Source organism: Centropristis striata, chromosome 3, assembly GCF_030273125.1.
Source record: "Centropristis striata isolate RG_2023a ecotype Rhode Island chromosome 3, C.striata_1.0, whole genome shotgun sequence".
Lineage (NCBI taxonomy): Eukaryota > Metazoa > Chordata > Actinopteri > Perciformes > Serranidae > Centropristis > Centropristis striata.
This window is the reverse complement of record NC_081519.1, coordinates 22,399,583-22,419,353: the sequence shown is the minus strand read 5'-3', so window position 1 is coordinate 22,419,353 and position 19,771 is coordinate 22,399,583. Positions and strand designations below refer to the sequence as shown.

At 38.7% G+C, this 19,771-nt stretch overlaps 1 protein-coding gene across 1 annotated transcript in view; it reads left to right on the top strand.

Annotated features, from left to right (window-relative positions):
* The window catches only part of LOC131968995 (metabotropic glutamate receptor 7), a 298,334-nt gene that overhangs the window by 230,816 nt on the left and 47,747 nt on the right, over positions 1-19,771 (top strand). The window contains exons 6-7 of the mRNA XM_059330093.1: positions 696-896; positions 6,289-6,428. Of these exons, the coding sequence (XP_059186076.1) occupies positions 696-896; positions 6,289-6,428 (341 nt within the window). The remainder of the gene's footprint in view (positions 1-695; positions 897-6,288; positions 6,429-19,771) is intronic.

Here is a 19,771-nt window from a genome sequence, read left to right as displayed (position 1 = left end):
TAATAATCAGCATCCTACTTAAAGTGACAAATATTCACTGAAAATCTGTTTACACAGAGCAGAGAGGAGAGGACACGAGAGGCTGGAGACAGCAATATGTACAATAGGAGAAACAGAAAATGGTTTTGGTTATTTTGTGTCTTTTTTGGAAAGTTTCTGTGTTTTTTTTGTCATGTTGCATCTTTTTGGGTCATTTTGCGTCTATCTTTGGTCTATTTACCTCTTTTTTTGTCATTTTGTGCCTTTTTTGGAAAGTTTGTCTTTTTTTTGTCATTTTACAACTTTCTTGTTAATTTTGTGTACACTTGGAAAAGTGTTTATATAGAAATTCTGTTTCATTCACATTAAATATAATTTATATATATATATATATATATATATATATATTCTGATTTCTGTCATTCTAATTGTATTATTCTGCACTAAGACATGTTTGAGTTGTTCTGATTGTGCTGATTCCATAGAGTTGCAGGACTTATAGATGTATATAGATATTATATGTTGGAGGAGAATGTAAAAAGAGAAACAACAAAAAACCCTGAAACGTCTTGTTGGGGTTCAGAGTTTGAGTAATAAACCAAAGAAACCCCAATTCATAATTTAAAATATGTTTCAATGAAATTAAGTACATAGATCTATGCCTTTAACTTGTATTTCCCAGTAAATATTTTGTCCCTGCTGTCTGCGTGTCTCAGGTCAGGAGCGGATCAGCATCGACTCCAAGTACGAGCAGGAGGGTAAAGTGCAGTTTGTGATCGACGCTGTGTACGCCATGGCCCACGCTCTGCACAACATGCAGAGGGACCTGTGTCCCGAGAACTCAGGCATCTGCCCCGAAATGGACCTGGCCGGAGGGAAGAAACTACTCAAGTACATCCGCAGCGTCAGCTTCAATGGTGAGTGGACGGATGGCCTTGTCCTTCTGCAGGACATAAAGTGGTCTTTAACAATATATACTGTGAGACACACAAGCGAGTCTGTGAGACGAGAGCAGCTTCAGCTCTAGTCTAATCGAGTGGAAGCCAGCTGATCGTAAAAACACTCCAGGTTATAAAAGTGTATAAAATTGTCTGGACTGTCTCATAAAATTGCGGCTGTATCGTGTTCTTCAGGGTTTTTATCTTCCATCATCAGCGCGCTCTTCATCATGCCTTATAGGGACTTATTTCAGCCTTTTTTTATGTAATTACATCAAAATACAGAAATACCGCCTTGATTAAAGTGCAGATCAGGACTCATGATCTATTCTGAGTCCAAACACAGACTGAAGTAGCAACACAGTGCAACTCTTCTGTCTTATATAACTGAATATCTGCACCGTTCTCAGGACAAACACATGAAATCTGTTCCATCCTCAGTGTCTTATTATGAAACTCAGAACAAGTTTTTAGATCCTCTATAGATTTTCTATAAACATATTCTAATAGATTAGAAATACACACTCAGATGTACTTGTACTTTATTTCAGAATATTTTCTATGGTACTCTATACTGTATTTCTACTCCACTACATCTCAGAGGGAAATATTCTACTTTTTAAGGCACTACGTTTGTCTGAGTGCTTTAGTTAATTTACACATTCAGATATTAATACAAAATATGATCAATAGAGAATTAAATCTACAAAACCAGCTGGAAAATCACAGTCTTTGGGGCAGATCGGCACAGTTTTTGGACCTGCTACACTCTGATTGGTCAGTTTGCCTTCAAGGACGGGGTTTGGCAAATAGAGTCAGATCCTCCATATTTGTGGATAGTTTTTAACCCGCTGCTTAACTTTCAAAGAGCAAAAGAAGTTCTTCTTCTTCAGGTGTTTTTGTCAAACGTTCAACACCTCAGAGAGTTTTTTAGTCCATCTGAACTCTGAACAAGACACAAGATAAGAACAAATCATATAACTTAAAAGACGAAAAACCAACAGTGCACAATTGTAGTGACCTGCCAATATCATCTATTTCACTCTAACTGGACTGTAATTTACTAAGTAATCCTTATGCTGTATTGAAGAAGACTTGAAAGTAACCATTGAGAACATAAACTCATTATGAGAATGTTTACTTAGGTTCCAAATCAAGTCAGAAATGTTCTTATTGACAAACAGACTTCTTTCTGCAGCCAATGGAGTCGCCCTCTGCTGGCCAGTAGAAATATACAACTTTAAGGCCCTTCCTTTAGGCCTACAGGCTGCTGGAGGCTACTGAACATGTACAGGCTGGTTTTACAGAATAAAAAGTATTATTTAATCATCATTTCACTGCTAACCCTGTAAACAGTGATGTAATCTGTGCTCCTCCTCTAACTGTGAGGAGGTGCTGCTGTGTGAACCAGCGGAGCAGAAAGGAGCTGCAGAGTGTTTTTGGTGAACAGGTGTTGTAAAGTGAGATGATGTATGGCTCTGGAGTTAAAGGGGCCATCATTAAGACTTTTATTGCCCCATAGCACAGACTGACTGCTCTCATTGAAGGCGGTCATTAAGTCGGCGGCTGACTGTGCCAGGTGCTAAGATTTCTCTCTCCAAACTTACTTTCCATTCACTACGCTGTTTAGGAACATAAAGCGCCGAAGGAACTCCATCACCCCGCTCCGCTCCTCAAACCACCGATAATAGAAGGCGGAGCGGCTTTATGAGCTAGCAGTTGGCCTCCGAGATGTTTCACTCTGCAGCCAGGATGCAAATGAAACGCAGAGTTATTATAAGACCTTCTGCAGACTCATATTAATGTCTTTACTGTGTGTGTGTGTGTGTGTGTGTGTGTGTGTGTGTGTGTTTAACCCTGCCTCCTAAAAATCATGTTTACATTCTTCTCATTCCACTTGCCTGATGTGTTTTGACAACAGGATTTTATTTTTTACAGCATAATTAGGACACGATATTTAACACATATTAAACTACTAAAGCAACTTGTTTAGTTTTTATGGTTCTCCAACACAGGGCGTTTGTTGCTTTGTTTGTTCAGGTTATGTTTCAGGAACTTCTGTGAAATTTTCCTGTAAAATTAGTGATGATTGGCTGTATAATTGAAGAGTAAGGTCTGTTTATATACTGAGCCTCACCTCTTTTAAAATTAAATGGTAAATAACTTAAAAGATGAATAAAATATTAACAAACGATGCAATTTTTGATCAGCTTTGTCCAATAATAATCTGCCAAAATTTTAAATAGCAGAAAATCTAGTTATTCTGTCATGATTGGGTCTTAATTGTTAATGAAATGTCACAGGTCATTTAAATAAGAAATATGTTTAACACTCAGTAAATATTCTATTAATATTATATATATATATATATATATATATATATATATTCAGAGTCTCTGGCTGTAAGGCTCTTCTATCAGGTGATTAGTGAAGCCTGCAGCGAGCTCGTTTCAAATCAAAGCTCCAGCTCAACTCTCTCCCTCGTTCATTAGAGTCGTACTAATTAGAAGAGGAGAAGAGGAGAAGCTGCTCTGCTGCGGCTCCGCCTCCTCCCTGTTTCTCTTTATTAATAAACAGATCATATTGCCGAGATCACAATCCCTCAGCAGAGTGAAGAACAACACAGAAGATCTCTCTGCTTTGTCTTTTCCGTATTGAAACAAACATGAGCCAGATATCGACTGAGAAACAAAATACGTTTAATGTGAAGAGGTGGGCCGAGCTGCCTGCGGTGCTATTAACCCGAACATCGATCTGCAGCTTCTGCTCACGGCACACACTCATAATAGAGAGAGAGAGAGACACACTGATAATACAGAGATAGAGAGAGGCACTTAGATTGAAAATCTATTCCTCTGTGATCCAGCTGTCAATCAATCCTCCTGTCTGACACGAGCACTTAGAGAGCCCAGTCTCATCTAAACACTCTGCAGAAGATCAGCACGTTTTTAAAACATGAATTCATTAACTTAAATGTAATGCAAAAAATGATTAAATATATTTAAAATTTCATAAAAACAATACATAAATAAAATAAAAATTTAAATATTAAATTAATTAATTCATAAAAAATAAAAAGGCAAAATAAAATTGAAATATCAATTTACAGTATGACATTTGTTTAAAATATTAATTTGGAATATTTAATGGCATGGCTATGAATGGTTCCATCTTTAATCTTCTTATTATCGTTTTAATGTTTCACAATAGAAATCCCTGACAAACAATATATAATGATCATTTGATTTGATATATATATATATATATATATATATATATATATATATATATATATATATATATATATATTTATATATATATATATATATAAGCTTTATTTACAACCATTACTCATTATTCTAATACAAACAAATAATAAACAAAAAAGAACATAATAAAGTAAACAAAACAAGAGTTGCAGGGTCTGAGAAAGTAGAAGGTAGAAATTTACTTTTCTCACATTATATATATATATATATATACAGCTATGTACTCATTATTCCAATATAAACAAATAATAAAAAAGTAAATGAAAACCCACAATTTCTCAAGTTATTAAATATTTTATTGTTTAATTTCTCCTTTGTATTCTGTCTTTAAAATGTATTTTTTGGCATAAAACGAGAGGAAGTTCTGGGTTGTTTTTAAACTGCTGTGAGACTTTTTCAAAGCTGTTCTAGAATAATCTGTCGGCTGCAGGAGAGCCAATAAAAAGCTTAACAGCTTTATGAAAGAAGTATTTTCTGCTTTTTCTTCCACAACTTCATGTCACATATCAGCTTCACCTGCATCCACACACACACACACACACACACACTGCAGAGACACACCACCACCACCACCATCATCATCATCATCATCATCATCATCATCATCCTCATCCTCATCCTCAGCAGCTTCATCTGACAGAAACACACACACACACACACACACACACACACACTGTGCTGTGCTGTGTTGAGCTGTGTGAAGTCCTGCAGCTCCTCTTCTCTTCTGGAGGATAATTACTTTCCCTGATAAGTGAGATCAGGTCTGAGGATTTGAATATTAGATGTGCTTTAAATCATCAGAGGAAGGCTGGTGGAGCTTCTTTACTCCTGAATGAATGAGTTTAAAGCAGCGAGCAGGAACAAACGATCAGAGAGACGGAGCTCTGTCTGCATCTGAGACTCTCTGATGGTTTACTGCTGTTCTCTCTGGGAGCTGTGAGGTCCAGGTCAGGGTGGGAAATAAGAGTCTTCACTGAATGCACTCGATTAATACAAAAAACACACAGACGACACTCAAGAGCATGTTTAGGAGGGGTCTGGGGGCTTACTGGTAGAGTAGATACTACAGGTACATCTCAAAAATTTTAAATATCATGAAAAAGTTCATATAGATTCATTGCGTGTAGAGTGAAATATTCCAAGCCTGTTTTTCTTGTAATTTTGATGATTCTAGCTTAGAGATAATGAAAACCCAAAACTCAGAGTCTCAAAAAATTAGGACAGGAGAGGCTGTTTACACGGAGCAGAGAGGAGAGGACAGGAGAGACTGTTTACACAGAGCAGAGAGGAGAGGACAGGGGAGGCTGTTTACACAGAGCAGAGAGGAGAGGACAAGAGAGGCTGTTTACACAGAGCAGAGAGGAGAGGACAGGAGAGGCTGGAAACATGACAACACTTCACTACGTATATGTGGAGAACTGTTTCTTTGTGCCTTTTTTGGAAAGTTTGTGTCTTTTTTGTTCATCTTACAACTTTCTTGTTAATTTTACGTTATATTTTTACAACATTTGCGACACCTGTGTGCACTTGGAATAGTGATTATATATAGTTTCTTTTTTATTATGATTTTTTTAATGCATAATTTTTTTTCTGATTTCTGTCATTCTAACTGTGTTATTCTTCACAAAGACATGTTTGAGTTGTTCTGATTGTACTGATTCCACAGAGCTGCAGGACTTATAGATTTATGTAGAATTATATAGATTTATATAGAATATATAGGTTTATATAGATTTATGTACAATTACATTGATGTATATAGATTTATATAGATTTATGTACAATTACATTGATGTATATAGATTTAGATAGATTTAGATAGAATTATAGAGATTTATTGTGACATGATCTAGCAGCAGGAGTGGGTCAAACAAGCTTTCATTCATGTTCTATTTTCTTGATTTCCAGTTAAAGTTTTACCTAAATTTAATTAATGGTGCATAAACTGAGAGCAGCACTTTGAACATAAAAATAAATCCATGTAGCATTAAACTCATCTCTGTGGTGACCTGATGGACTGATTTATTGACTGACTGATTAATAGACTGACTGATTTATTGACTGATTTACTGACTGACTGACTGGCTGTTTGTCCTCTACAGGAAGTGCTGGTACGTCGGTGACGTTCAACCGTAACGGCGACGCCCCCGGGCGCTACGACCTCTTCCAGTACCAGTGGAACAATGTGTCCGGGCCGGGCTACCGCGTCATCGGACAGTGGACCGAGAGCCTGCAGCTCAACGTGAGTCACCGTCTCTCTGACAGTTCACAGGGAACATATCTGGTGTCTGAAATCTGTTGTTTCTCACTGATTTCACAAACTGAACTCATCCGCTGTGTGGAGGAGCTGGTGGAGAGGATGAAGAGAACATCTGCACACAGCTGGCTCTGCAGAAAAACATGCAGCTACACAGAAAGAATCATAAATATTCTGTTTTTTCTCAGTCTGTATGATGGTGTTTCATGAGGTTCATGAACTGAGAAACTACATACACCTTCATTATTGGGAGGAACAATCATTATTTTTTTATCCTGACAGTTGAGGATGAAGCTTGACACACAGCAGTTATTTTACCTGTTGATCAGCTGCTGGAGTCTCAAATTTTTATTTTTATTTATTTTCTTTCGGTTTCCCTGTAAATAGTTTAAACCAGCTGTACATTAATTAAAAACCTTAATTGTTCAGACTTCACACTCTTTACAGATTCACTGCAGTTCTACTAGATGCACATTCCTACTTATAATCCAAGAATTAGTAATTTAGTAACTAATTTAGTTTCAATCATCAGATCAAAATACCAACAACTGTGTTAGAAAATATTTGGTGCTTTGTTCAGTTCTGCAAAGATTTCTGACCATTTTATCCATTATCAAGTAAAAAAAAAAATAGAAAAGGGTAAAATGTCGCAGCACATCTGTGTAATACAGCTTCACATGAGAATGGACTTCATATTCTCATATTATACTATATAATGTATATAATGTATATAAAAACTACGACTTTGGCAACAAACATCCAATCACAGAGCTTCAAACTGATTTCTGATTCTTTATTTGAATAAAAACAGGTGAAGACTTTAATTATTGTTAATTATCAGCCTGAAAGTTTTCTGGAAAGTGTCTCAGTTTCTACCTGATGATTTGTCGATCTGCAGACTTTTTGTTTCGCTTCTGGAGAATTAAAATGTGTTTATTTCTGAAAGACAACCTACTCCTCCACTCTCACACTGTGATATTAAATGACATGATTATTAAACATGATGCAGGTAAAATCTTTCTGGAATTGTGGTTATTTCTGGGAGAAGGAGGACAGACAGAGAGACAGAGAGAAAGAAGGAGATGAATGAAAGTCCATCCACAGGACAGAAACAAACCTTTGTTTGTTTATTAGATGAGATTTCTGATAACTGCATAGGAGAACAGAAAACAGAAAACTTCCTCTCACCAGGTTTTAAACAATGAGCCTCCAGCTTCATTAATGAATCCCTCTGAAACTGTGAGCATTGTGTTTCTACGGGAGCCTGACTGGGACACACAGCCGGAGAATCAGACCAGTTCACTGCAGAGAGAGGGAGAGGAGAGGAGGGGGGAGAGGAGAGGGGAGAGAGGGAGCTAATTGGAGGCTTGTTGAGGACAGATAGTCAGAGCAGATTATCTGACAGTCTGAGAGGTTTACAGATGTATTAGTCTGTTTGATCCGACTCGCTGCAATGGAGCCAAACGGACCACACAGCGGGAAAGAAGAGAATATTTATCTCATCGTCCTCTCCTCCCCGACACAAACTCACCTTTATTATTAAGATGCAAGGAATTGTTGCCATGGTGCATTTATTTAATCATTTATTCTTTGTTTTTCGAATGCTTTAAATGTATAGTTGTACAATTATTTTTTCAATCTATGGAAGATGAAGGAGTCTCTTTTTAAGCCAAATCATTTAAGCAATGTAAAAAAAAATCTAAATTGAATTAAAGCTGCAAGCAGCAATGAACGGGCCCCAGTAGAGTGGAGCCATCGGGGGACCAGCCACGCCAGGTCCAGCGATCGTTGAAGGGGCAAGGTAATCAAGGACTCTCTGCTGAGTACACTGACACGTCATGCAAGTCTCTATGACAAACGGTCAGGAGGTAGGGAAAGGGACGTGGCCAGTCAAAGGGGGCGGGACTTAATTAAATATTATTATGTAGAACTGTTCATTGAAGAGCCATCATTATGCCTATCTAGCTTGAGGCAGATTTGACAATGTATGGTCAAGTTATACAGTCTCGTGTTTCATGGGAAATGCCATGTTTTGCCGCAGTGCCACACCAACATAGTATAACAATCAGTAAAGCTTTTAATAACTTTTGATGTCAAAGGCTTTTGATGGCCAAGTCTGAAGTAGATCAGATTTAATCTGTAGGAGACTGTAGCATACTTTGTTAAAGTATGCAGCGTGGAAATGGTGAAAAACGTCTAAAACGCGATGTTTGATCCAAGTTGGCAAACTTCCTGTTTGTTTTTGGGTATGGCTTCTTGAGGCTTTTTGGTGCGTCTTCCCATCTTACATGGATGTACCAAATTTCGTGTCTCTACGACAAACCTCTTTCAGGGACTCAATTCAAGGGGGCGCTAGTAGGTCATTTTGCCACGCCCATTTCCAAAACCAATGAAATACGTACATTTCCGGCGGGATTGAATTTTGTTCGAAGTTTGGTGAGTTTCTGAATATGATAAAGCCCTCAAAAACATGATTCATTTGCCATTATAATAATAATAGACGGACCAATTTCAATTTTCGCACTGTTAGTGCTCGGGCCCTGATTAGAGAAAATCCACTGTGAGTCTTCTTCCTAATGTTTAGAATGAATAAACTGCACTGTGACGAGTCAAAGCTACATAATGTATGAATATGATGCTATAGTTTTTGAAAACTGGCCCAAAAAATTGTAAAATGCCTAAAACTCTGTTGCATCTTAATGAATCCACCAATAGCTAAAATCATCTCATTGAGTCTTCAAAGTAAAAGCCATCTAGAGCTGCTCATTCTCCTCCTCTTCTTCCTCCTCCTCCTGCTCCTCCTGCTCGCTATCCTCCTCTTCTTCCTCCTCTTCCTCCTGCTCCTCCTCCCTCTTTCTCCTCCTCTTAATCCTCCTCCTCTTCTCCTCTCCTCCTCGTCCTGCTCATTCTCCTCCTCTCTCTCCTCCTCCTCCTGCTCCTCCTCCTCCTCCTCCTCTCTGCTTGGTGATTCTGCTCCATGCCTCTGCTTCTCTACAACACTAAATTATTCACCCCTGTAGCCCGCGGTGAGCCAGATGTGGGGAGCTGTTGCTATTAGGCGTCCTATTATTGCTCCTTTCCCTCCGTGCTCATAATTCCTTTGTGTGTATTCTCTCTCTCTCCACATCACAAAGGGGAGCTATTACTAAAACTATATGTTCAAGCGTGACAGTCAGACCTAATATGATTTAGCCCGCTGCATGTACACCAGCATTCTGAGGCAATTTGAGATCAAGACGAAGCCGAAGAGTAATCAGCATATTTAGGAGATTATAACCTTTGTTTGAACTTGCAGTGAGAAGAGAAGAAAAGCCGAGCCCCCGGGGGCCATGCTGCCATGTTATGTCCTAATCAATTATCCTAATGTGCCACAGTGACACACATGATCCACCCCACACGTCCTCACACACTACAGCTGCAGGGACACAATGTACAGTCTGTCTCTTTTTTTCCCAATTCAATTTAATAAGGCTCTATTGGCATGAATGTTGAAAAACAACAGTACAACATTTTCCAAATATTTGGACAACACAATAACAGTAAGATATAAGAATCAATAAAAACCAAATAGATACATTTCATAAAATATATGTGTGAGACAAATCAATGACAATATACAATTCATTGAGTAAAAAAAATAAATAAAGACAAACAACAATATACCAATGTGTCAGGTACAATATTGTGTAGTAGTAATTGCCCAATTGCACAGTCTTAAGAGCTGCATATCATGAATGCTGGGTCTTGTTGGTTTTCTGAGAATCTACTGCACCTTCTTAGAATCTACTGCACCTACTAGTTGTTTTCCATGTAGCAATAAAAAATATACTAAAAACCTCGATTAATCTGGTTAGTCACATTGGACTGCTATTATAATGAACACTACTGTACATATATACACATATCCACATATATAAGAATCAATAAGACAAAGTGGATACATTTCATATATATATTATATATATATATATATATAATATATATACATATATAGATATAGATATAGATATATAGATAAAATGTCAGACAAATCAATGACAAATATACAATTCATTGAGTAAATAAAGTAAATAAAGAGACAACTCTCTTACTGAGTCTGTCTCTGTTCACTGTCAAAATTACCCCAAAAAGGTCAAATTCACAAGAAAATAATCAAAATTTACCAGAAAAAAAGTAGAAATTACAAGAAAAAATCTAAAATTACAAGAAAAAGTCAAAATTACAAAAAAAAGGGGTCAAATTTACCAGAAAATAAGTCAAAATTACAAGAAAAAAAGGGGAAATTACCAGAAAAAAAGTAGAAATTGTGCATCAGGATATCATGTCGAGAAGTTGTGGAAATAACGCTGCAAAGTTCTGTTTTTTTCTATTTGATTCAGAATAATTTTTAGCAGTGAAGCTTGTTGTTTGTGAAAGTTTGATAAAATGCTGCAGTTGTTGTCTTCCATACATGATTGATATCAGTTCAGTTCAGTTTGACTGAATACTTTGTTGGTCAGTCTGTGGGTTTGACTCTCATTGTGGACAAATAAAAAGACTGAAGTCAGATGAATACACTGATAATTTTCTCTGATTGGACAAAACAATTCTTGAATGAATTTAATTTTGTGGACAACAGTTAAATCACAATATATTGTATCAATACTCACCATATCGCAAAATGCTTAATATCTCCATAATTTTGTATCGTGACTCAAATATCAGGATCGTGGGGGGCCGATATGCTGATTCACACCTCTACTGCACAGTGAGTCTGTCTCTACAGTTACACGTTTATATTCTCAGGAAACTAAACCTTCACTTGTTTGAAATGTGTAGAAACAGCTTTTTATTACTTCGTCCTGCTGGCGAAGCTTTTCTACAGCTTAATGGGTCAATCAGACTTTTAGAGTTTCTGTCTGATGACCCTCTGTCTGTCTCTCTCTCACACACATACAAGCACACAGGGAGAGATCAGTCCCAGTAGATGGTGACATTCATAACCATTTGTATGAATATGTGCATTTTATTTCTAAAATCACCTAGAGTCAAAAACCTTTCATACCTGGGAAGGATTGTTGTTTGTTAATAACACAAAAAACATTTTGAGCTCTGTAGAAGAGCTGAATGAACTGATAACAACCTGCTGGACCTGCTACCCAAACTAAACTTCTTTCTGTCACATCGTACAAAAACTTGATAAAAAGGTGAGAAATAAAATGTGCAATAAAACAAAAAAAATGTATATTTACTCTTTAGAGTAAGTCCGGCTAATATTTGAGACAAATATCAACTCGATCTCCATATACTGATTTTTATTATTGTTATTTACTATTTAAAATGAGTATAAACTTATTGTGCTGCAACAAGAGACTCGTGAAGATCTGTGAACGACAGGAGGGTCAGTGAGCTGGTTCAGGTTCTCTTTATAATGAATTGAAATTTGTTGTTAGTGTTTGGAAAATATTTTCAGTATTTCTGCAGCGGGGCAAAAAAAGAGCCCAGTGTTTGTTCACTTTGTTGCTTTAAAGGCCCAAAACAACAGAAATCAGCATATTGTGGTAAATATTACCATTGTAGATGATAAAAACAACAATACTTATTGGTGTGTTGACAGTGAAAGTCCTGGAACATGTTGGATTACAGACTAATCTCATCGGGAGGATTAACTTGTTCACTTCCATGATACAGATTATGGTTTCATTTAGGAAATGGCTTTTCGTGATAATGACTCTGCACATTCCTGCAACACATGACCCTGCAGAACGCCAAATAATGTCCACAACAGACACACCATGTCCAGACTGTCCTGAATCAGTCCTCAAGTCTGCAAGTCTTGTACCTCCTAACGTCCTGTTAGCCGCAAGAAGCTGCAGGACATCGCAGGACACTGCAGGACATAGCAGGACATTGCAGGAAGCTGCAAGGCGCTACAAGACGCTGCAGGACGTCGCAAGACTTGGCAGGATGCTGCACGATGCTATTGGACTCAGTAGGGCGCTGCAGGCGTTTCAGGGTACTGCAAGACGCTGTAGATTGCTGTAGGATGCTCTAAAAGGCTGTAGGGTGCTGCAGGGCGCTGCAGGAGGATGTGGGAGGCTGTAGGATGCTGTAGGACGCTGTAGGGCGCTGCAGGACGCTGTAGGGTGCTGCAGGACACTGTAGGGTGCTGCAGGGTGCTGTAGGATGCTGTAGGATTGCTGCAGGACGCTGCAGGGTGCTCTAGGACGCTGCATGGTGCTGTAGGACGCTGTAGGGCGCTGCAGGATGATGCTGGACGATGTAGGACGCTCAAGGACGCTGCAAGAATTAACTGTGTCAATTGGCTCTTTGATGAGGATGCTTGTTATCAAAGTAATGGAATAGGACTCTGTAGGACGATGTAGTATGCTCCAGGACGTTGCAGGACATTGCAGGATGCTACAGTATGCTGCAGGCCGCTGCAGGACACAGACACTGTCCTCGTCTCTTGACGTCTAATCCTCCTCATGCTGCATTAAGCCTCATTTCATTCATTAATTCCTTTTATCACTTAATGTGGACGCCTGGTGTCTTCGCCCAGCAGTCCGTCCCGCAGAGGACCTGAGTGATTATTCATGCTGTGAGACACTTTGTGCACTCAGAGTTGACGGGAAGTCCTCCACATGTTGCTGCTGCGTCTCCCGCAATGAGTCACACTTTACTGAGAGTGTCCAAAATCTGTGATTTATAAAACATTAACCTCTTCCACTCCAACTCTCAACACAGTCTTTTTCTTTATAAGGGGGACAGGAGGTGTATAAGGGGAGACAGCAGGTCAACAGTAGATGTCACATATTCTTTTCACATGTCGATCCTCACGTTAATGTAAAATGATAGGTCAATCTGAATTCAAACGTGATCATTCACATTTCCTCTCAGAGCAGAAACATATCACAATATTATTATTATAGTCTGGTGTAAAATGTTCATTAAAATGTTCATGAAAATGTCGTAAAATGACCATTTATCAAACTATAAAGACAGAAATGATGTTTGTCCTGTCCTCATAGATACAAACAACAATATGATAATAATAATAACATAATAATAAATGAACAGCAGTTTTCAGTGACAGGTTGTGTTTCTGTGTCGGGGGAATGCAGGTCGGAAGAATATAATTATTAAAATATTCAGTTTTTTTCCTGACTGTAGCTTTTCTTTGAAGTGTGTTTTACTCAGATGTATTCTGCCTGAATGAAAGAACAAAGACTGAGGAGGGAAACACTGAACTAATGTCCACAGTGAGACGCAGCAGGTCACACACACTGCAACATTTAACCCTTTACTTCCCTCTGAGATAATCACACGGATCACTGAGCATCACATCGTGTTCAGAGAGAGAAGGCTGAAAACTACTAAACTACAACTCATTCCTGGTTCCAGCAGGAAAATGAATAAAGTTCAGAACCACTTCAGTTCAGTTTCTCACTGAATGAAGCTGAACTGATGCTCTTTAATTCATAGTCAATTTTAAACTGTGATGTTTAAACCACGATGCACTACGAAAACTTGACAGAAATTAAACTCGTCAGCAGGTTTTGGAGTTCAGAAGGTTAATAAACTTTGTTGATATATTTATATACAGGTACACCTCAAAATATTTGAATAGTGTGAAAAAGTTATATTACTTTCTTATTTTTGTCAATTATTTCAGAAAGTGAAACCCGTATATTATATAGATTCCTATTACATAGAGTGAAATATTTCAAGCCTGTACTTCTTGTAATTTTGATGATTCTGGCTTACAGATAATAAAAACACAAAACTCAGTGTCTAAGAAAATTTGAATATTACATAAAATCTATTTAAAAAATTATATTTTAAACTCAAATGTCATGCTTCTGAAAATTATTTTCATTTCTATACACTCAGTACTTGGTTGGGCTCTTTTTGCATGAACTACTGCATTAATATGGCGTGACATGGAGGAGGTCAGTCTACGGCACCATGTTGCTCTGATATCGTCCTTCAGGTCATCTGGTGTCTCTCACCTTCCTCTTGACAACAGCCCATAGACTCTTATGGGGTTGAGGTCAGCCCAGTTTGCTGGCCAGTCCAGCCCAGTAACACCATGGTCATTGAAGCAGCTTTTGGTACCTTTGCCAGTGTGGGCAGGTGCCAAGTCCTGCTGGAAAATGAAACCAGCATCTCCAAAGAGCTTGTGGAAGCATGAAGAGCTCTAAAATGTCCTGCTAGATGGCTGCTATGTTGACTGTGGACTTCAGAAAACACAGTGGACCAACACCAGCAGAGGACATGGCCCCAAACCACCACTGACTGTGGACTCACATATCGAACTTTTTCAAAATATTCTAATTTTCTGAGACACTGAGTTTTGTGTTTTCATTATCACTAAGCCAGAATCATCAAAATTACAAGAAAAACAGGCTTGAAATATTTCACTCTACACGTAATGAATGTATATAATATACAAGTTTCACTTTCTGAAATGATTGACAAAAAATATTGAACTTCTTCATGGTATTCTAATTTTTTTAGATGTATGTATGCATGTATTTGGATCTTTAAACGTCTAACAAGACTGAGGGGAGACACACGACCAGACTGAACTTATTGTGTCACTGTTGTGTGAATTAAGAGACGCCATTACATTTAACATTTTAAATCTTACGTGAAGTGTGTGTGTTATGTGTTTTTGGGTTCCCCCATTTGTGCATATTTAAATATAAAATATGTATGTTAAAGTAGAATGTATAAGAGAGTTTACAGCAGTTCTATATGTAATAACATCATTGATGTCAGATCTGAAACGCCTCCACATCTGGAAGTAAACTTCATCTTCTACAGAAACCGTGCAAGAAGTTTCATGCTTCAGTCATAAAATGCACAAACGAGCTTCTCCTCTACACCGTAGAACAAATAAACAAAGGTTTCACTGCAGTGGAGGACAGATGAGAGGAAGAAGAGAGGAGCAGAAAGAAAAGCAATGAGCCGGAGAGGCAGGCAGAAGATTTATAAAAACAGTTTTCTGCAGCTGTATCGGAAACGTGATGAGAGGAGGAGGATAGGAGAGGAGGAGGAGGAGGAGGAGGAGGAGGAGAGGAGGAGGTGGGGGCGAACAACACTCAAGGCCAAAAAAATGGATCCGGCATTGTATCCATGGCAACGGCTTGTAGATCCCATCACTATTTCTTCTGAGGATTTTATGATGAGCTCAAAGAGCGAGGAACCCTACAGGCTGCAGGAGGAACTGCAGGAGGAGGAGGAGGAAGAGGGAGGAGGAGGAGGACTGAGGGAGGAGGAGGACAGAGGGAGGAGGAGTAGGAGTTCTGTCCAAGTAAAATCACAGAAACTCTCTTTAAACGCTGTACAGAATGAAACAAACCAACAGGAGCTGATAGTTTGGAGCTTTGTGTCATGGTCAGTTGGATCATTCTGACCTCCTCTGAAAGAGTTTCTGTACATTAATATCGTGTTTTACAGTCATGGAAAAAATTATTAGACCACCTTGTTTTCTTCAAAGTCTTGTTCATTTTAAAGCCTGGTACATTTAGATTTAGTTATTTAGCAGAAGGTTTTATCTAAAGCGACTTACAGGAAGAAAAAAGCAAACAATCAAGGTATTGTGCAGTAAGAGCTATTAGTGCATCAATAAGTGCTAGTGACAATTCTTTAACCCATTGACGCCGGGAAAGCATTACCGCATTTCTACCATTAAAACCGGGAGCGCTGTTGCGTCACTCTACCATTAAGGCCGGGACAGCGGATATGTCATTTTGTAGTATTTGTATTTTTTTCCACCTATTTTCGGTCTCTTGGCCAATGAAATGCATCAGAATCATGATCAGAATACATGCGGGAGTGTCGCAATGCAACATTGGACTTTTCCAGAACTTTGAAATCATGGAGGAAGACGACTATAGCGGAGGAGCTCAGAAGTAAGTGACGGAAGAGATCTGATGAAAACAGCGCTGATGATTTAATTGCTGATCCGGACTTTGAACCCTCGGAACCAATCGACCGGCATTTATGGATGAGGAATATGTTTTTAGACGACATATTTTCACCGAAGAACAGACAGATTTGTGGCCATCTGGAGATAATAATATTATTAATAATATATTAATATTAATAATAATAATAATTGATTGTGATGATGATATAAGAAATCATGACTGTTTATGTCTTATATAACATTTATGCATTGTTGAGTACCCTGAAAAGTGCAATATATAAAATGTATTATTATTATTATTATTTATTATTATTATTATGATAAAAACATTTTTTATTACAGTAGGCTAATGAGAACTATTACTTGTTCTTCCAGTGGTCATATCATGTTTGCATCTTGCTAATGGGCATGTATTAGTATTATGCATAGGATTTTTTATTCAGTCAAATGTAACATTTGCTGAGTTTGTTGATTTTTTTAAAAACTCTATTGAAGGTTTGGACAAATAAACTCAACTTCATATGAAAGCCACGGGTATAAGCTCTCAAATACTTTTTGAATTTCATTTTTATCTGCTACATTGGCTGAAAAATCTATTATTTAGTACGTGTTGAATTTCCAGAAAAACTTCAGGTTTTAGGGGGTCATTTGAAAATCGCCCATAGGTTTTCCAGGCATTTTTTTCCAGGCACTTTAGGCCTTAATGGGTTAAGGAGTAGAATTATCGTGTGGTGCTAGGAGAGAAGATGCTCTCTGAAGAGCTGGGTCTTCAGGAGTTTTTTAAAGGTAGAGAGGGACGCCCCTGCTCTGGTAGGAACTGGTAGTGTGTTCCACCAGCGGGGAACAAGAAATGCAAAGAGTCTGGATTGCCTTGGACCAACGGGGGGCAGAGCCAGGCGCCGTTCATTGGAAGATCGCAACAGTCGTGAGGTAGCATATGCCTGAATCAGGGCGTTCAGGTAGGTAGGAGCAGTACCGGAGACAACTTTGTAGGCCAGCATTAGAGATTTGAATTTGATGCTGAAACAGGTAGCCAGTGGAGCCCAGTGAGCAGCGCCGTGACATGTGACCTTTTAGGCTGGTTGTAGACCAGTACTGCCGCGTTCTGGATCATCTGAAGCGGTTTTACTGTGCAGGCTGGCAGGCCTGTCAGGAGAGCATTACAGTTTCTCACCACCCTGGTGGGGGCAAGACACAGGGAGTCAATTTTGATGTTGATTTCATGGTGTATTTTAGGTTTAGCAGTTCAGTTTTTGAAAGGTTCAGCTGGAGGGGATTGGAGGTGATGTGCCTTCATCCATGTGTTGATGTCTGAGAGGCAGTCCGAGACCCGTGCTGAGACGATGGGTCATTAGGAGGACATTTGTTTGGACAAATATAATGATAACAACAAAAATAAGCTGATAAGATTTAAGAGCTGATATCTAGACATTTTCCATGGTTTTCTTGATAAAACCATGGAAACTGTACAGATATCACCTATATTAAACTCTTATGAGCTATTTTTGTTGTTATCATTATATTTGTCCAAACAAATGTACCTTTAATTGTACCAGACATTAAAATGAACAAGACATTGAAGAAAACAAGGTGGTCTAATAATTTTTTCCATGACTGTATGTCTGTTAGCAGGATAGAACCAGCACCGTTTCGACCACATCAACTCATACCATGTCTTCTCCTCTGACTAAAACCACGCCTACTAATATTTTCTCTGTCTGCAGGTCAGCACTGAACAGTTTCTGAACATCTTCAGCCTTGACAGTGATGTTCTAGACCATTTAAACACCCTGTTCTCCTGTCAAAAGCGTTTATTTAGGTTGTGTGTACAGGCAGCGAAAAACGAGCAATGTCTTGTCCGTATATCACCGTCCACTGTAACATCTTGCTGACGTAGTAGTTATTGACAACCAAGTGAAGTTCAAAAGGGCAGATTCACGCGTTCAGTTGGTGGATGGGGTGGTGGAAGGGTTGAACAAGTGGCAAACATCCACCCAGGAGAGTGGGGTTTGGGTCCTGTGTGAAAACAAAAGTAAACCATTTTTAACTTAAGTTACGTTCTTTACTTAAGTTACGTTCTTTACGTAAGTTACGTGAATCACTTTTTTTATTAATTAAACTTGCGGCAGTCACGTGACCCTTGTAACTACTTCATTTCCGGCATTTACGTACATTTATTTCCTGTTTAAACTGTCTTTTTTATAACGCCTTACCAGACGTTTTTTGCCGTAAACCTAGATCAGTGGTTTTACAACTTAAATCTACAGAAACTGCACCTTTTCACAACCGCGGACCATACGTGTATGCTATTTATAGAACGTGCCACAAGCAGGCCCACGCCGCGATACGTTAATATGTGCTGTGAAACGCGAGCCGCGATATGTGCCTACGTGCCGTAATTTGTGGTACTGACACATGACCTCTGCCGTTTATGTTGGAGAACTTGTTGATTTAAATGTATTGCCCCTTATCCCGCCTTCAAACCACCGACTCTGAAAGGAGTTTTGGAGAAGCTCCATTTGTTGTGACATAAAACGTAGTTTGCACATTAACGAAAGGCTGAAACAGATAGAAGAAGTTCAAAAACACTTTGCAGCATTAAAGGGAAAGTTTAGATTTTTGAAGTGAGCTTTCAGAGAATTGTCCCTTTATTGTTCAGTTTCAGGTAAAATAAAGTTCAGAATTCAGTTGAATCTGAATGAATCTGAACTGTTGCACTTTAAATCATAGTACATTTAAAATTGTGATGTTCAAACCTCTGATTCTGAAAGGAAGAAAAGTAAACCAGGACTTTTTCTTCACTCGTCTCTTTCTCAGGTCTTCAAATTACATTACATGTGATTTACATTAATAAATCAATCAGAACACTCTCTGAAGTAAAATTATTATGTATTTTCATTTTGCAGCCTGGCAGATCTGTTAAATGGTAAATGTATAATAAGTTCCAGGACACAGGATATAACTGTCCGGTCCTGGACTCATTAAGCTGTGTGATCTCAGGTGTTCAGATGTGACGGAGCCTCTGAGCTTCACATGTTTCTGTTCTGACCTGTGAGATGAAGTCGATGCTCTACACACACCTGTCCTCATTATTTTCATCTTATTGTGTGTGAGTGTGGGCCGAGGTCAGGACCTGAGACTGCATCCGCTCCAGGCTGCAGACGGAGCATATGGACTTTAGTACGAGCTTTTAGACGGAGATTTAAAGCCAGGGAGACTCTCGTCTGGATCTCTGCTCCAGCTGTGACACCTCTTCAAAGACCTAAGTGAATTATTGAACACAGTCCTCCTGACCGCCGCCGAGCCAGCAGACAGATGGCGTTTCCATTTAAATGACTGACTCGACGGTGCTCCCGGCATTCTGAATCTCATTTGAACCTCGGGTCTGAAATCCTTTTGGATTTGTGAGGCC